At 40.5% G+C, this 18,190-nt stretch overlaps 2 protein-coding genes across 4 annotated transcripts in view; one reads left to right on the top strand and one right to left on the bottom strand.

Moving 5' to 3' along the window:
- The window catches only part of CFAP97 (cilia and flagella associated protein 97), a 55,472-nt gene extending 47,151 nt beyond the window's left edge, over positions 1-8,321 (top strand). For all 3 annotated transcript variants that reach the window (XM_077815545.1, XM_077815547.1, XM_077815546.1), the window contains exons 5-6: positions 3,272-3,422; positions 6,389-8,321. In XM_077815545.1, coding sequence (XP_077671671.1) covers positions 3,272-3,422; positions 6,389-6,516 — 279 coding nt within the window. In that variant the 3' untranslated portion in view covers positions 6,517-8,321. The remainder of the gene's footprint in view (positions 1-3,271; positions 3,423-6,388) is intronic.
- Positions 8,322-12,344: 4,023 nt separating this feature from the next.
- Positions 12,345-15,990, bottom strand: SLC25A4 (solute carrier family 25 member 4). The gene is made up of 4 exons (XM_077814538.1): positions 15,880-15,990; positions 13,539-14,025; positions 12,817-12,957; positions 12,345-12,502 (listed from the first exon to the last, which is right to left on the bottom strand). The coding sequence occupies exons 1-4, from the start codon at positions 15,988-15,990 to the stop codon at positions 12,345-12,347; spliced, it is 897 nt and encodes a 298-aa protein (XP_077670664.1).
- Positions 15,991-18,190: the final 2,200 nt, after the last annotated feature.

Raw genomic sequence — 18,190 nt, 5'->3', positions numbered from 1 at the left:
CGCTGCTTGGATTGTTACACAGATGTGCCCATTTGCATGGCACAAGCAATAGTGCTAATGACATGAAGTAGGATAACTATGATCAAAGCATTTACTTAGATTGTAGGCTCTTGGGGGAAGAACTCTCTTTTTGTTCTGTGTATGTACAGTGCCTACCTAGCACAATGGGGTCCTAGGTGCTACAGTAATAAAAGAAGCTATAGAAGGCACTGTAAATAATGGTTCCTTGTGATATTCAAACTGTGTCCTTTTTGCTCATGCTGCTGTTTATCTTCTCAGCTTTCTTTCATTGAGCTTCACGCGGCTCCTACTCACAAAAATAATTAGCAAAGTTCCGTTAAGTGTTCGTCATAGATGAAAGAACTCTGGGGTTTATCTGTTACTTACAACTAACTGACAAGTATAGAGCCAATTAATGCCACTTTAACAATGGAAGAAAATTAGAAATTAGTCCATGAAGAGGAACAAAAAGGAGCTGTCCTCAAATGCACCTTCTGTTCTTTCTCTGCTCTGCAAAATAATAGTGTGGTTCTAATAAGAACGAAATTAGAGAAGTCATAATATAAATACACTTGAACAGCTGTTGAGGCACAACGGTCAGCTATTTGGAGTTCAATGGATGTTGAAACTGAAGCCTACACAGATCCAAAGAGCAACATAAGACAAGGGAAAGTAGCAGCTTAAACTTTCATTTAAACTGAACTTTATGGCGCTAGATACTCAATTTTACTTGTGATTTCTCCCTTCCCCACTCCGGAATGGCTTTAGAAGAACATATACTGAATTTTTGAAAAAAGAAAGTGCCCAGACTAGTTTTAGTGCTCACTTACTGTGCTGGAAGTTGAATTATCGCCATTCATTTTAAGCCACTAAGCAGCACCAATCTTTTATACGGCTTCTGTTTTGTTGTTTGTTTTCCAAATGTCAGTGATGCAGTGCATGCTTCCGCTGTCTACAGTTTGTGCTTTAGAAATTCTTCAGAAATCTGTAGACCCTGTTCCTAAAGGGAAGAGTCTTACTCATCAGTGTAAGGCTTTGCAAACAGGAAGGCGCAGTAATGCTGGAAGATTACAAAACTTTCACTTGTTTTCATCTACTTTTATGTTAAATCCAATATCTGAAATCTACTTAATCTTACATGGTGAGGGGGAGAAAAAATTCTATTTTATAACCTTTTCAGGTCTCTTGGGCTAGCACTGGCTGGGATAGTAACAGACGTACTACATTAGCATTGTTTTTCAGAGATGAGGGGAAAACCACGTGGTGCCTTGATTTGCTGAGCACTGATCTAATTTTTTTTATTTTAAATTGATTTAGCTTTGTTTCTAAAGTCCATCTTGGCTAAAACAATGATAGCTGCAATACAAGTTCTTAAGAGCAAGGAGTGGTGTTGGTGTATTTTAAAATATAAGGGAATCTAGTGGCCCCCTGTTTTCAGTGAATCCTAATCAGTGAAATATCTCTTATACCAACAAAAGCTTATTTTATAGGGCTTGGTCCTACAACTATTGCAGTGAATGGTAAAACTCCCATTGACTTGAATGGTGTGAGATTAGAGCCATAGAGACTAAAGGGTGCAGAAGAAGTAAGAATGGTAATAGCATTATTCAGTGAACATTTTAAGATATTGTGTTAAAGAAAATATTAACTTTAAAAATCAGAGATTTAAATTAGTAATTGAAAGAAAAGTCAATTTAAAATGACTGTATGAAATAACTGTTTAGTAAGGGGCTAGAAGGCTTACACTGTTGGTAATCAAATATAAGGAATCTGTTAGTTCTTCATTGATTCAGTTGGTCAGGACTGCCATTTCAAACGTTTGGGTGGGTTCATTTCCATACGCAGTAGGCTGCTGTCCAGATTGCAAAACCCTGGCTACAAATGGTACCAGATAATGCCCCTTGATGAAATTCTCAGCAGAGAGTAAGGACAGAGATGAAGGCTGGCTACCCTCTCATCTCTTACAGGAGGGTCCCTTATGGCAGGGTAGAACCTGCCACTACCACTTTAAAATCTGTATCTGATCTCTCAATAAATAAGGCTTAATATTTCCAATAATGTTCATCTGTCTTCATTTTAATTTTTTTTGAAAATAACATCTTTCTTACTTGTGAAAGAGGCATGTTTTAAAATTATTGGCTTTTTTGCTTCTGTAATGGGAGCTCCATCCCTTTCTGAACATGTGCATTGCAGCTTGATTGCATTTTTATGTATCAAATGTGTATGTTAAAACCAAACCTATATGTTTCCTTCAACTCTTGCGTAGTGTGGGCATATCCAGTAGATAAACAGTCATTATGCAGTATAAGGCATACTTGAAGTTTACTGTGATGTTCCTGGTATGTAAATTGTACAAAGACCTTATACAGTAATTGGAATGTAAATTCATAGCATGTTTGTCTTTTAACAGAAGAATATCAGTTCATTAGATTAGCCTGCCTGTATAGACTGATTCATTAAACATTTTGAGAAATTACAATTTAAAGTTTCAGGATTAGTGAATGATCAATTTATAATTCCTGCCACATGTCAAAAATTATGCAGCTGTGTAGGAGATGGCGATAAAACCATATGTACAAAGTTGGATCTAACATTTAGAGACTAGTTTAACATTTCATGTTTTGCAACTGGCTTTAAGCAGGAGCTATTTCTAGCCAAAGTCCTTCCTTTGACTTTTCCTTACTTAGGTATTTCCATTTGATGATGAACAGACTGGCACATGATACAAACACATGACATACTACATCTAAGCCAAAACTGCTTGTCCTTTCTCTCTTGCACTCTTTTTCAATGCAGGTTCCCATATGCAAACTATAGTATGTTTATGGATTTATTGCACTTAGGCTGACATTCCATGACTGCTTATGCCACTCACTGGAAAACTAATCTGAAACAATCACACTATTTTTACCTCCCCCATGTAATGATAGATTTATTTAATTTTGTTTTTGAGAAACACAAAGTACAGTTAAATGGCTATACAGACACTCATTTTGTATATAGTGTGCAGTGCAAAGCACAATTTAGGGACTTAAAATAAATGTAGTATTTGAGTTTAATATATGCTTAACTAAAAGAGTGAGGGGGGAAAAAATGGACCCAAGGGTGGAATAACATTGAATCCCTTCACTGGTAATTAACTGTATTGAGTGTAGAGTTATAGATCACACTTCAGTTGTGGGCTATTGTGGTCTATACAAATATAAATTAGTTTGTTTGTGCATATTTTCTTTATTGCTTCTTTAACCAAAACTGGCTTTTTTAAATTAAGGCTCTTCTAAAGAGACTGGAAGCAGTGAAACCAACAGCTGGTATGAAGCGTTCTGAACAGTTGATGGACTATCAGCGCCATATGGGTTATCTAAGTTCTTCACCATCCACAAGACGAGGAAAGTCTGCTCTAAGCCAGCTTAGCTCTTCAAGTAAGTGGACCTGGTATGGCATTTGTGTGCATTCTACTTTATTTTTGCACACAGAGCCGTTTTTCTCCCTCCTGTTACAATGGAAGAACCTTCAGTAGTTTTCTTTAAGAACAATAAATCGTTTTCTTCATATGTAAAAATAAATTAACTATGAATTATTTGTATGATTACTCTTTACCATATCTAATTTCTAAGAACTCCTCTTGTTAAACAGTTTTGCATCAGCAAGATTATCTACAACATTCAGTAGAACCTCAGAGTTACAGACACCGGAGTTACAAACTGACCAGTCAAACCACAGACCTCATTTGGAACCAAAAGTACACAATCGGGCAGAAGCAGAGACGAAAAAAAGGCAAATACAGTATAATACTGTATTAAACATAAACTACTAAAAAAAAAAAAGGGAAAGCAGCATTCTTCTTCTGCATAGTGAAGTTTCAAATCTGTATTAAGTCTATGGTCCGTTGTAAACTTTTGAAAGAGAAACCATAATGTTTTGTTCAGAGTTATGAACATTTCAGAATTCAAATAACCTCCATTCCTGAGGTGTTTGTAACTATAAGGTTCTACTGTATTCTTGAATGCTTTGTCCAGACTACTTCTAAACTACTCAAACCATTTTAGGTTTGTTTTTAATTTATTAGGAGGGTCTGCAGCAAACATGGCAATGACATTTATGACAGTGAAAACCCCTTTATTCATACCCTGCACACACATCTTTGCTCAAAATATGGCTTGTTGGGGTATAATTTGAAAACAAATAACTTACTGATCATTAATTCTCTTCTATGGTGTACGTATGGGATGGGTATCAGACATGCCAACTCTCACAAATTAATTGCAAGAGATGTGATTTCTAAGTAAAATGAAGCCTGACACATGATCTTGCGACAGAACTCTCAAATGTCAGGTTTGCTGGGGAGGGGGACAAAACCCTGACATTTGAGGGTTCTAGCCCAAGATCATGAATCAGCCTTAGTAATTTTATTTCAAAATCGCTGCCAGCCCTCCCTAGGCGGCCGGAGCTCCCACTGTCAGCCCACCCCAGGGCTGATAGCGGGAGCCGCTCCTCACAGGACTCCTGCAAGGAGAGGCTTCTGCCGTCAGACCTGGGTGGCTGGGGCTCCTGCTGTCAGCCAGATGTGTGATCTGAGAGCACTTCAAAGGCTCAGAAACCAGAAGGAAAATAAAGAGAACCCACATTTCATTGGCTTAAAAATCATGAGGAGTTTTCCTTAATCTCATGATTTTTGTGGGGGTCTGACCCATGATTTTCCAGCGGTGAGGGTTGGCAACACTGCTGGAGTTCTGACTAAAGTGTGTTTAAACAAGGCAGTTCAGGGGAATTGTAAACAGGTCTGCCCAGGTCTTGAATACAAATGAAGAAGGGTTGATCAAAGACAGTGAGACTGCAATTTACATGTGCAATAAACAACCATCAAAGCTCACAGGTAGTTGGGGGTCAGCATGTCTATTCCAGATTGGCTGTCAGGCAAACACAATGGAGGCACATTTGCATACCAGCTAAACAAAGCTATCAAGCTAACAAGTGGGGGAAGAGACAGCATGGCCGCAGCCCCAGCAGGGAAGAGGAACTTTATCTGAGCTATGAAGAGAGAGGGAGGCTGAACCTCAAGTGATAAGCAATTGAACTAACTGATTGCATACAATATTACTGTATTATAAAAGTGTATAGAGCAAGGTCTTTCTGAAAACTAATTACACATGTGATTAATATCATTGTGAAATGTATGTATTAACACTGTGTAAGGAATTATGGGTACTCATTGATATTAGGCGGTATAGTCTGCCCAGACAGGAGGAAATGTCAGCTATATTTACTTATGTAAATTAAGCATGGTGGAATCAGGAACAATAGAAGATCCATTTTCATTGAAATCATACAAGGGAATGGGAAGCCCTCAGGAAGGGAAGAACCGCATGAGGTTATCCTGCCTCTTGAAATAGTCATGGAATTTTGAAAGATATAAGCAAAGACAGAAGCCATCTTTGGCATCCATCACTAAACAGACACAAGGGAACAGCTCTTGTGAGCTAAGAAAGATGGGTCCTTCAACCAACAAGGAGTTGAAGTCTCTGGGAACTGAATGAAGGTGAGCAACCTGCTTCGGCAAAGATCTTTCACCTAAGACGACAAGGGAAGCTGACAAGGGAAGCCGGCACCTTGTACTCTTATGAAAAGTTCTGACTGAGGGAAAGTCAGCCAGGGGTGGGGAAAAGAATGACTGATGAGAGCAACCATCTTGAACAAAGCCTGTATCTTGCCAGATTAAGTTTTAGACAGTTAGAAGTGTTTTGTTTTACTCGTAACTCTTTCTATCTTCATTCCTTTTACTTGAACTCACTAAATCCCATGTATGTTTTGTTAATAAATGTGTTTCATTTTTACCATAAACACAGTGCTGTGTTTAAAGGAAGGGGTGTATTTGGCCCTAGTTACGTTAATAAGATGTGATGTAGTTTTGTCTCTTTACAAGAGCAACAAATCTAATTATTTCTCTGAGTTGTCCAGGCAAGGGCAATTTGGGGAAATTTGGAACTGGGAGTATATTGGATCATATTCTTGTTTGTTGTAACCAAGTCTGGTGGAAGCCGGGGGGGCAGGGTCTGTAGAGAGGCTGCTGAGGTCAGAGCTGCTGAACCAGAGCTGTATAGCACACAGACACTTAGGGTGTGACCTGCATGCTAGTAAGCTGATTGTGAGCAGCCCAGGTTTGGAGCTACAGCAATAAAGCCTTTTGAGGCACCCAGGTTTACAGACCAGGGAGGGACACATCCCCTCATTGGTCTGGATTGGCCCCCAAACTCTAGAACAACCATGACAACAGTTCTTTGGGTGGTATGGGGGGGAAAGGAAGCAATAGGGCCTCCTACCTTATCCAAGCATCCAAAATAACAATATAATTTGTTAATATATATTTTCTCCTTATACTTTCTAATAGGAGGAGCGTCAAGAGCATCTAGCGCATCCAGTGCAGTCAGTCATAGGACTGAGAAACCAGTTTCTGATGCATCTAGTGGGGCATTACGGAGACCTAAGCCCACTAATGTTCGTGCTGCTTGGTTATAAATTATTTCTACTTTGCCCAGAGTTCTTACTTGATCACCAGACTTGTATTTCTATTGCTTTTGTAGATTATCTTGGTGCAAGAAAATGTCATCATTGTTTGCTGATTAAAGTGCACTGCAGTGTGGTGTAATTTCTTGTAAATTGGTTTTAAATGGACAATTTCAATTTAATCAGTGTTTCCTGAAAGAGGATGTATTTATAAAAGAGAGGTGAAAATTGAAATTGCACATTATTTTTATTTGCAAAGCACAAATGAAGTTCACACTTGTGAAGGATGGAATTGCTGCACTTTGGATCCAAGATGTAAAAATTGAAATTTTTAATTTTAATTTTTTAAATTGCAATAAATTTTCAAGCATGTGCTTAGTTTGTAAATGGTCCTAATTTTTCATCCTTGTTTCGTCTTCAGAACTTCTAGGTCATGGCTCAAAGGGTTTTCTTTTTATTACAGTTTATGGGAATGTTTTTGATAAAAAGTAGATCTATGTTTTATTTCTTACTGATGCAGGAAGAGGGTATATAAATATCTGAATTTGTTGTACAGAATAGTGGAGGAAATCTACCTTGTAGCAACAACAAAGTCATTCTGGTTGCACAGCAGTACCACTTCCTTTCATGTGAGTGAGTTAAAACGTTGAGGATGCAGGAAGTGTCTTGTTCTGCAACTATTGCAGATCATTCTAGCTGAATAAAGAAATGGTGTTCATTCTGGGTCAGAGGTGATGTCTTTTCCTGACTTATGGACCTACACATGAAGGGGGTGGGGGGAAAGAACCTGCTGTACTGGGTGGAAATGTTTGTTGGATAGGAGAATAAATGTGAAGTGAAATTCTAATGTGAGGTCCAATAAAAACAGAAAATTCAACTACTCCCCAAACTGGCTTAATAGCCATTGCCTTTAGTGGTGGCACTACTTGCAGCTCTCTGCCCTGGCTCATTGGTGGGAACAGACATGGAGCTTTGGGAAACGAATTTAGTAGATAACATCCAAGTTTTGAGAGATACTATCAACCAGGATTAGAAAAGAGGACAAAGTAGAATACAAGGATAAATCTGAAGTTTTGCATTTTAACTTATATTTTTAATGTTATGTTTTATACTAGATCTCTTTAGTAGTTTTCAGACCAACCTTAGCACCAGTTTCCAGTTACATAATACATGTAAGATATTATGGAAGTGGTAATGGAAGGCAGTATGTCATGTAGTTCAGTTCCATATCTAAACTGCAACAGGTGTTTTGGTCACTGGCCGCAGGATTTTCTTTCATAAAGAGCATGAATTATGATCTGCTATCCATAGTTACTACTGTACTTCTGCTTGTTGTCCTGACTCCCTTATGGCAGAAATATTGGGGGGTCTTTCTATTAAACATAAAGAAAAAGTTTTGTTAAATAGTGTTGCGACCTAGACCTACAAAAGTAAGATCCATTTTCTCCCTCCATGTTTAGCACAATGGCATAAGTTTTTGAATATTTAATATTGTGATACATTTGGCACACAGGATCATCTAGTTTCTTTTGTCCTCTCTGATAACTTGACAACTGTATTGGTTAAAGAAGCTTTACCTCTGAACCTGCTGACTTTTGTGGATTAAATTTTTATATGCTTGACAATGTTCAAACAGTTTTTAACTTTAAACAGTAGTATAGAAAAAAGCTATAATTGAAATTATTGTTCTTTGTGACTGTAACGTTCTTTGAATAGTACTGCTGTAATTATTTGTATAACTGTGCTGATTAAAATTATTCACCATTTAAAGTCTTTATTTTTGAATGAGACACAAATAAACTACAATATCAAGGTTACACTATGCACTTTTAAGTGTTCCTACAGCAATTCTTTTCTCTGAAGAAACTAACAAAACGGGCTTAGTTTTAATCATCCCAGCTGCTCAGATTTAATTTGGTATGGGGAGTTTGTCAGTTTTGTATGTCACACCTATTGTAAATTCTGTTCATCATTGCATAAGCTTCTTAGAGCATTTTATGTTAGTTTATTATCCACCAATTGTAAAGGACACTGAGTGAAATTGGCTGTTTATCACAGTTTAGCTAGTGAAATGGGGGGGTGCAAAAGTGCATCAAAGGTGAGCTTTGTGGTTCTTTCTCACTCATGGATGATTGTTTTTAAAACCAGGTTTATTGACAGCTCCTGGGTAATAAGTCTGTCAGGCAGTTTAAATGTAATTCCCTTTTCATCCCAAAGGGAATTTTTCCCTCCTGATGGCTACCTCCTTGGTAGTACCTCTCCATATAACTTCCCTTCATTCATTGATGAAGGAAACCGTATGTTCTTCTTAGACTTCTCTGAGATTGTTAGGAATTTTTTTTTTTTTTTTTTTTTTTACTTTGAAATTTTCAGTTATGACCCAGACATCTGTTGTCCTGGGCCATTAGTTGAAAATCCTCTTGCCTTGGGATATTTATAGACTTTCACCTCATTTTCAGTGTTCTTTACTAGAGTGAGCTGTAGCTCACGAAAGCTTATGCTCAAATAAATTTGTTAGTCTCTAAGGTGCCACAAGTATTCCTTTTCTCTTTACTAGATAGTCTCTTCCACTTTATCTCCTCAGAAAATCTTCCCTTTTCCTTTTGGAAGAAGGTGGCTGTTTTTTTCTCCTCTCAAAAGCTGATTCTTTCCCTATTCCTTCTAATAATATAAGAACACAGTTGACAGACATTTCCTGTTGTCTTGTTCTCAAATTATGAATTAAAGGTAAAGTAGCTGAGCCATGTGCTTCTCTTCAAACTACCATTTTGTTTATATATAGCACAAAGATGAGTATTGTAATAATTTTAGACTTTCTGTAGGAGTGTAAAGCATCTGAAACTTGAATTGTATGCACAGTGCATTTTTATTTAACAGCAGCCAAAACAACATTTTTTGTTTGGTGCCTATGCAGAACTCTCAACACCTCCCAAAATTATAAATTTGCTGCTTGAAGTCTGAATATTTTCCAGACAGTATCTTCAGTCTTTCCTGTTAATATTCTCCTGCAAAAACTGAAGCCCTATCTGATTTGGGAAACAAGTGGTGCTTATAAGCTATAGCATCAGACAACTTAAAATGGGCAAATTACATGAAATCTGGTCTCTGCTTCCAGCCTTATTTGAGAATGTCAGAATCTCAACTTTCATTTTGAATAAAATGCCCTCATTTCTAACTTTCAGCTTTCAAAAAGAAAAGCTTGAAAATATGACCCATGTAACCAAAGCAGAGAGAGTTGTCTGAGGCTGTGGCCAGTCTCCAGTAGAGGGGGGAATTAGCAAACACTAGAGCAGAGGAGGAAGCCACCTCATTGGACACCAGCTAGGGTGGATCAGGTTGTTATTGCTCTGGCCACAAGATGTGGGGAGAGGTGTTTGGATGCTCAAGTGGATGCTGCAACATTTTTACTCTTTGTGGGGTGCAGATATCCCTCTGTTCTTTCTGGCCCCTGGCCTTTTAGCTCCAGAGGCAAGATTTGGGAAAAGCAGTGGTGGTGGTCTAAGCATCACCCACTTGTGGCATGAGCATGAGATGGCAGGATCTACAAGGTATAACCTTGGTCCATGGTGGTTACCAGCAGCAGAGAGAGTTATGCCAATAGTGAAGTGCAGGTTCAATTTTTTCCACTATAGGCCTCTGGGAACAAGACTGAAAACTAGGTTTTATTTTGAATTTTAAATAAATTTAAAAAGCTGGAGTGCAACTTTGAAATAGTTTTAATGGCCAGTTCCTAATTAAGAATAAATCTCATCAAGGGACAAAGACAGTTTGTTTTGAAATCAAGGGAGAGTCTTCAGAAATTAGGACATCAAAGATGATCATCAGCATCACAGTTCTATTTTGCAGCAGAAAAACAGCAAAATCTGTTGAGCTTATAGTGCACAGTTAAGAGTATAACAAGCCTTGGGTTTATTAGTTCCAAGAGCATGATAGCTGATAGCACTAGCTCTCTACAGAATGTATATTATTTATAGACTAAAGTGATTTCTAACTCCTTCAGTGTGACCAAAACTTGTGGGTGATGGGTCATATAAAATACACCTAATGTCCAAAAGTTTAAACACTAAATGTCAAGGATTAACCCTTAACCAAACAGTTCAGGAATTTTGGATGAGTAAATATACAGGACAGTTCAGTACAGATGCAGTTGGTGATTTTGACTGAGATGCTTTTCTTCCATTTTTCATTAGGGTTCATGGAGGCATACAGGTAAGGTGACTTATTCGAGGTCACACAATGAAAGACCTACTTTACTGTTTACATTTAAGAGGGAAATGCCCAGCTTCCCAAGATTAATTAGCTCTGTACCAAACATACCTACCTCAAATCCATTCTCACACACACACACACACACCTCTATTGCTACAAAAATATCAATGTTATATAGCTTTGCAGCATAGCAAGTTCTAGCAGACTTTTTTGCATTTAATTTGACAAAGGAGTATTGAACATTGTATTTAACATCCCAATTTTACGATATGACAAGTACAAATCAAGTATGTCAGTCTTTGTTTCACTTGGCAATTAAAAAAAAGTCCCCGTCTTGAAAGTCTAACCCCCATCTTGCTACATGGCCATTGTCAGACAGTGCATTTAGGTCACTAGAATATGCACATGTACACAGTCTTAAATTATTAGTCCTTGCCCAGGCACTTACTTTCAAATGCAGAACACAGCTTATTTCTCATTGAGCATTATCTATACACCATATCTGCAGTTTCAATTCAGCACATACAAATTCTAAGATTAACTCAAACTGCCAGATAGATTTGTCCACCACCACTTCCATCTCTCCTTCCCTGCAAAAGGGTTACAATTAGTTGGGAATAATCCTGAGAGAATTGCATTTCAGGGTAAATTTTCAGGAAAATTATAAACTACTGGAACCAAATTATTTAAATTGTCACTATCTCTAGTATCATCACTACAGCATTACTAGTACAGTATTTTAGGGTTAAAATCATACCAATGCTTCATACTAAAACAGGTTTTTTACATTGACTATTATTAATAGTGGGTGTGGATATTACTGTCTGAAGTGTACTCATGTACTAAAATACAATCAGAGTACATGAATGAAGCAGTAGTGTAAACAGAACAGGAAAACAAGTAACTGAATATGATTAAAACACTGATTTAATTTCAGTTTCAGTTCAATTGAACATTAAGTATAATTGATCAGACAATTTTGCTTTTTGTAAAGATATATGTGGCACTTAATCTTGAAGAGAGTATTTCAGTCTTTCAACATTTGTTGGAATATTAGGAAGAATTGAGAACCTCATCTATTTTAAGGGAGGGCTAATTTAGGGAGATAGCAGTGATTGAAAACATATTTCCTGGTGCTTACAGATAGTATCTATCTGTAAACATGCTTTTTTCACTTTAATATCAGATTTTTAAAAAGTCCAGCCTCATAGGACAGGCATGCTCTTCATCCATGTGTTTTGAATGCCCTGATGCTTGAGTAGCTAGAGACATTCACTTTAATACAAATAAGTACTTGATCTTGACTTTTTTTTAAATCTAATAAGGTGAACTCTATTTTAATAGCTAGCATGTAAGCCACCAAATCATCAAGAAATGCACTCTAGTCATAGGAATAAGTATATTAGTGATAGCGTATATATTAAATATCTGCACAGGTTCCAATACAAATATGAGGACTTTTCAGTCAAAATTTAACTATGAATCAATAGACAACCATTAAACAATTATGCATCCTTCTCTGAACTGGATTTACCCCATGACAGCCATCTCAATTTCCCTAGGAAATATTTTGTTGTCCATTAAACCACAAGTAGTATATTACACAACTGAACAGAAGAGTTTTATTTACTTTAGACAAATTTCTTGATCTCATCATACAATACTAATACAAAAGCACCACCCATGCCTCTCAACACATTGGACCAGGCACCTTTGAAGAAAGCTTTGGCTCCTTCATCTTTAGCTATCTTCTTCCAGCAATCAATTGTGCCCTTGTACATAATATCAGCTGTGGAGACAAGAAGGTACACATCAGAAACTGTTGAATCATACAGGCAATTCCATCAATTAGAAGTGTGCTCCCAAGGACATTTTAAATTAGTACAAATACATTTACAACAACAAAAAATGCAGCTCTATCAAAGTGCTTCACAACAATCTGAAAGACCAATCAGATATAGTGAGGACCAATTTATTCCAATGTTATTTTATTAGAAACGGTCAGATTTTCTGTAGCATATATAATGCCCTAAATTTTGGCCATGTCCTGCTGGGGAGATAATCTCTTCAGCTAGGCCACTACAGGCAAAGACCTGTTCTTACCTCCCTTTCGGCCAGACTGCATCATCATCCTACGTCGGACAGTGTCAAAAGGGTAGGACACCAGCCCCGCTACAGCAGTGACTGACTGGGCAATCATCCAACTCACTATGATGTGCACGTTCTTGGGATCAGGCATCATACCTGTCAAGAGTAATTCAACAATGTCAGTTGGGGGGGTGGAGGTGGGGAAGAGACCCCACCCATTCACAGATCCTGATCAATGGTAAGTCGAGGGGACTTTTCCCCACAGCCAATTCCTTCAGCCATATCTTGCTCAGTATCATCAGTCTTCATTCAGTCCAGCCATTTAAACGTCAGTCAAGAGAGTTAGCTTTTAGAACATTTAACCTTGACCATAACAGCTTCCTTGCAGAACTGCACTACAGTAGTAGTATGAGGATTTAGACTTCTTATAACCCAATTCAACAAACTACACACAAAAATGACCATGCTGGAATGAGAGTGAAATTACAAACTCAGTTTTAAGAGGCTCTGAGTTTGCAAAAACAAAAGCCTGATGTGAGGGAATCAACCAAAACAGACAGGATGGAATTTCAAAAGTGTGCTGTAATATTTATAATCCATTATATAAAATTTAAACAAAGCTACAGTTTAGCTAAGTCCTGAGAGCCAATGCCCAAGGTAGGGTGCACTGGAGCAGTCCATCCTTATATTGGTTGGATTATCTCTCAGTAATCACAGCTCCCTCCTCCTCCACTTACCCTTGGCTGTGTCATAGACCCCAAAATAGGCTGCTCTGTAGATAATGATGCCCTGGACTGACACATTGAATCCTTGGTAGAGCCCTCTGAGGCCATCAGATTTGAAGATCTTGGCAATGCAGTTGCCCAGCCCTGTGAACTGCCTCTCACTCAGCCCTTTTCCAACGTCGGCAGCCAGCCTGGTCCTGGCAAAATCAAGGGGGTAAACAAAGCACAGAGAGGTGGCTCCTGCAGCACCTCCGGAGGCCAGGTTCCCTGCGAAGTAGCGCCAGAACTGCTTGTGCCTGTCCACTCCCCCCAAGAAGATCTGCTTGTACTTGTCCTTGAAAGCAAAGTTGAGGGCCTGGGTGGGGAAGTAACGTATGACATTGGCCAGGTTGCCTCTCCAGAAGGAAATGATGCCCTGTTCCTTGGGTATCCTCACCACGCAGTCTATGATCCCCTTGTACTGCTTGTCAGCTGTGATCTGTTGGCTGGCATGCTGGACCTGAGAGAGAAGGGGGGAGAGAGAGAGAAGGGCACAGAGATGAGATCGCAACAGTTACTTTGGACAATGTATCAGACAAACCCCAATTTGTCAAAGTGAAGAAACGGAATAAAATAAGACAGTAAATATAATACCACTATATAAACCCATGGTACACCAACACCTTAAATACCACATGCAGTTCTGGTTGGTCCATCTCAAAAAAAGATGGAGATTAGAATTGCAAAAGGTACAGAGAAGTGCCACAAAAATTAGAGGTATGGAACAGCTTCCGTATGACCAGAAATTAAAGAGACTGGGGCTGTTCAGCTTGGCAAAGAGATGACTAAGGGGGGATATGGTAGAGGTCTATAAAAGTCACAAATGGTGTGGAGAAAGCAAACAAGGAAGTGTTCTTTACCCCTTCACTTATCACCAGTACCAGGGGTCACCCAATAAATTGACTAGGCAGCAGGTTTTAAAAAACCTAAGGAAGAACTCGACACACAACACAGTCTACCTGTGGAACTCTTGGCCTTCACAACTCTCCTGTACCAACAAGTATAACTAGGTTCAAAAAAGAACTAGATAAGTTCATGGGGGATGTGTCCATCAATGGCTATTAGCCAAGATGTTTAGGGACATAACCCCAGGCTCTGGGTGTCCCTAGGCCTCTGATTGCCAGAAGTTGGGAGTGGACAACAGGGGCTGGATCACTCAATAATTGCCCTGTTCTGTTAATTCCCTCTCAGGCATCTGGCATTGGCCACTGTTGGAAGACAGGATACTGGACTAGATGGACCATTGGTCTGACCCAGTATGGCCCTTCTTATGTTCTTAAGAAATTCCTGCTTCTCATCATGAGATCTATCATGCATCTTTCATCTACTCTGGAAGATTAGATGAAGCCTTTTTTCATAACCTTACCATTCAACATAATAGCCTGTACCTGTTTTATTCAATCTTAACCCAGTTTCTTTAGGACCATTGCATTATTAAGTCAAAAGGAAACTGCCTACAGGAGGAGACACCTGCTGGGCATTTGCAGGAGGATCCTGAAACTTTAACAGAAAGACGTCTTCCAGAAAGCTTATCCAATTGCACAGAAGTGTGTTTGTCTCAGACAAGTGTAGAGCCTTGCTTTAGAGTTTCACATTTCCATTTCACTTAGCAAGTCAGATAGTAAGTGCACTCTTAGCATGTTTGGGTCCCTGGTCTTATCGTCCGGCCAACAAGCCCCTGAAAACAGTGATGACCATTGACGCTTAATTTGTAATTAAAGAGGTGCTAGAGCTCAAGCAATTTTTTTTTTTTAAGTTTTCATAACTGAGTGGGCAAGCCCAGAGCTGCTGGGGCTATGAACTTCCAAGCCCTGGCACAAATTGAGCCCGATTTGACGCCAGTTTCCCCCAGCGCTCAGTGTCCCCATGTATCCCGGCTATAAACGGAGCCAGGAGAAAGAAGCGGTGCTGCTGTTGCGTAACCAGAGCTCCCGAAGCCAGTTGCCATATTTAGGCACTTCAAGCTTGTGCCCACCTGACACTAAGATTCCTGCACCGCTTGCAAGTCAAAACTTCACGCTCCTACCCCACAGGAAAGGAAAACTCCTTGCAAGCGCCCAGAAATAAATACACGGCATCTTTTTCCAGATTACCACCCAGTGCCCGACCCGCAGCACGCCCCCCATTTAGATTTGCTCTCCAGACAATCACGAGCCGACACTGATAAGAGGCAACCCGCTGCTAGATTTCCACTCACACGGTCGCGAGCAGCGTGTAACGTTACAGGGGGCTTTTAACGCCCAGAGAGCCATGCACGCCAACGAGAAACAAAGTCCGTAGCCCGGGGCTTGAAGGCAATCGTTCCCCTCCTTACCTGCAGCAGCAATTTAACTCTTTCTATGGGAGCGACAGCTGTCTTAGAAATAGCAGCAGCAACCCCGCCCGCCAGGAAGTCCTTGAGGAAGCTGATGGCTTGGTTAGTCATGTTGGAACTCGCTCAGACAAACCCCAAAGGGCCCCCTCGCGCAAGCAGCTGGCTGCGGCTGCCTCCCCAGCCGGCCCCTCGCACCCAGCTCCGAACGGCGAAGCGTCTCTCCTGCTTATATCCCCTCCGCTTCTCGCGATAAGAGGAGGGTCCCCCGCGGGGCGCACGCATTGGCCAGGAACCCCCCAGTCATCAGAGGGCAGAGGGGCACAGCCGCCATGCTGGCCCACAGGGGCCGGGCGGGCGGTGCGGCTGCCCAGCGCTCGGGACGTTTAAAGGGCAAATTAAAGTGATCTGCTCCCTGCGGGAGAACGCTATGCCCGAGCACGTGCCTGCAGTATTAATAGCACGGCGGAGACGCAGGACGGGGCTGGGGCAGGCTGCAAAAATACTTCGGAGAGCGTTAACCATTTGCGTTCACGTCCAGTGCTGGGAACCCACGGGCAGAGCAAGGGCAGTTGGGGAGTCCGATAAAAGCTCTTCATAAACCGGCAAATGTATTTTAACGGCTCTTATCCTCTCTGTTGAGGCACACAGACAGAGTGCATCCAATTTACAGAGACATGGTACATAGTGAAAAGAAAAGGAGGACTTGTGGCACCTTAGAGACTAACCGATTTATCTGAGCATGAGCTTTCCTGAGCTACAGCCCGCTTCATCGGATGCATCATAGTCCATAGTGATGCACACCAACAGTGCACGCTGATGTGTGCCCATAGCCTGGTTAATGGGGTTGTATGGATATTTTGTAAGATGAGGTAAAGAAGCTGATATAAATATAATAGTGAGCCTCATTGGCCTGCTGAGGCATGACTGGCTTGCTGAGACATGAGAGCCTTTTACGTGGAGAACAAAAAGTGTTTAAGATTTAACACATTACTTGAAGTCCTAAAAGTCTGACAGATTGTATCAAATGCTAACACATTATCCGTGATCCTAGATTTCCTGAAGAGGAGAGAAAACTTTTCCTGCTAGTGTCCTCACTGTACCCTTAAGGACAGGTGACCCTGCATGAGACAGGAACTTAACTGGCAGAGTGGGCTAAGTAGGGTCACTTACATGGAAGGGAGGAGTGAGGGGGCTGTAGAGAGCACGTGTCCTGGGAAATTCAAGTGCATGACTCAAACCAAATGTGAAACAGCAGAACAATTTGTGCACTCAGTACCTGATTCTTAACTAATTTCTCTGTGCCTCACTGTCCCCTCTTTTCCATCCATAAAATGTGGATAGTACTTTTGCCCATCCCTTATGTGACTTGTCTATTTAGACCCGAATCCGGCAAAGACTTACACACTCAAATCAATGGGACTACTTGTGCTTGTAAAGTTAAGCGGGTGTGTTTTCAGAATGGGGGCTTTAGATTGTGATAAGCACTCCAGGGCTTGTAGAGTACCTAGTGCAATGGCACATGAGTTTCAGTGGGGATTTGCAGACGCTCGTGCAATACAAATAATAATAATTGGTAGAACTGAATTTCACCTTAACTTGGCAGCTAAAAGACTGACCTTCCCTACATAGTGATAGTCTCTTTATGCACATCAAATTCCTCTCCTCACTGAAACAGTAAACTGGATTCGTGAGCCCCTGTGGCTGATCCCGCTCCCTCTAGCCCCAGCTACTTTAAGAATGTTTCCCTAGCCAAGGTAATAGAGTTTAAGGTAAGAAGGGACCACCAGCTCATCTAGCCTGACCTCCTGCAATCACATGCCACCTGCCAGCATACTAAACCCAAGCACTGGAATTAGACCGAAGTATTACAGCCCACAGGAAACCACACTGATATGCGCCACAGGCGGAGAATAGAAGGAACAGAGATGCATCAAGGCCCCTGCAGTGGCAAGGAAATGATTAAGTGAGATATACCTGGCAATTGACCTGTCCCCACACACTGAAGGGAAAGGTGGGGAAAAACTCCACAAGGTCACCTGCCAATCTGACCTGGGGGAAAACTCCTTTCTGACTCCACATATGGCAATCAGTTAGACTCCAAGCACCTGAGACAGAGAATGCTCAGAGCCCAGGCCCACTCTGCCCAATGTCCCATCTCCAGCTGCTTCAGACAAAGGAGATTAAAAGAAAACAATCCAGAACACCTTGGGAGCAGAAAGCCCTTCCTGTTCCCGGCAGGTGGCTGTCTGAAACCCTGAAGTGTTAATACTGTCAAGGGCTGGAGATTGTACAGCAATACACCCAGAAAGTA

The sequence above is a fragment of the Eretmochelys imbricata genome, chromosome 4 (assembly GCF_965152235.1).
Source record: "Eretmochelys imbricata isolate rEreImb1 chromosome 4, rEreImb1.hap1, whole genome shotgun sequence".
Classification (NCBI taxonomy): Eukaryota; Metazoa; Chordata; order Testudines; family Cheloniidae; genus Eretmochelys; species Eretmochelys imbricata.
This window is presented reverse-complemented; position numbering and strand designations above follow the sequence as displayed.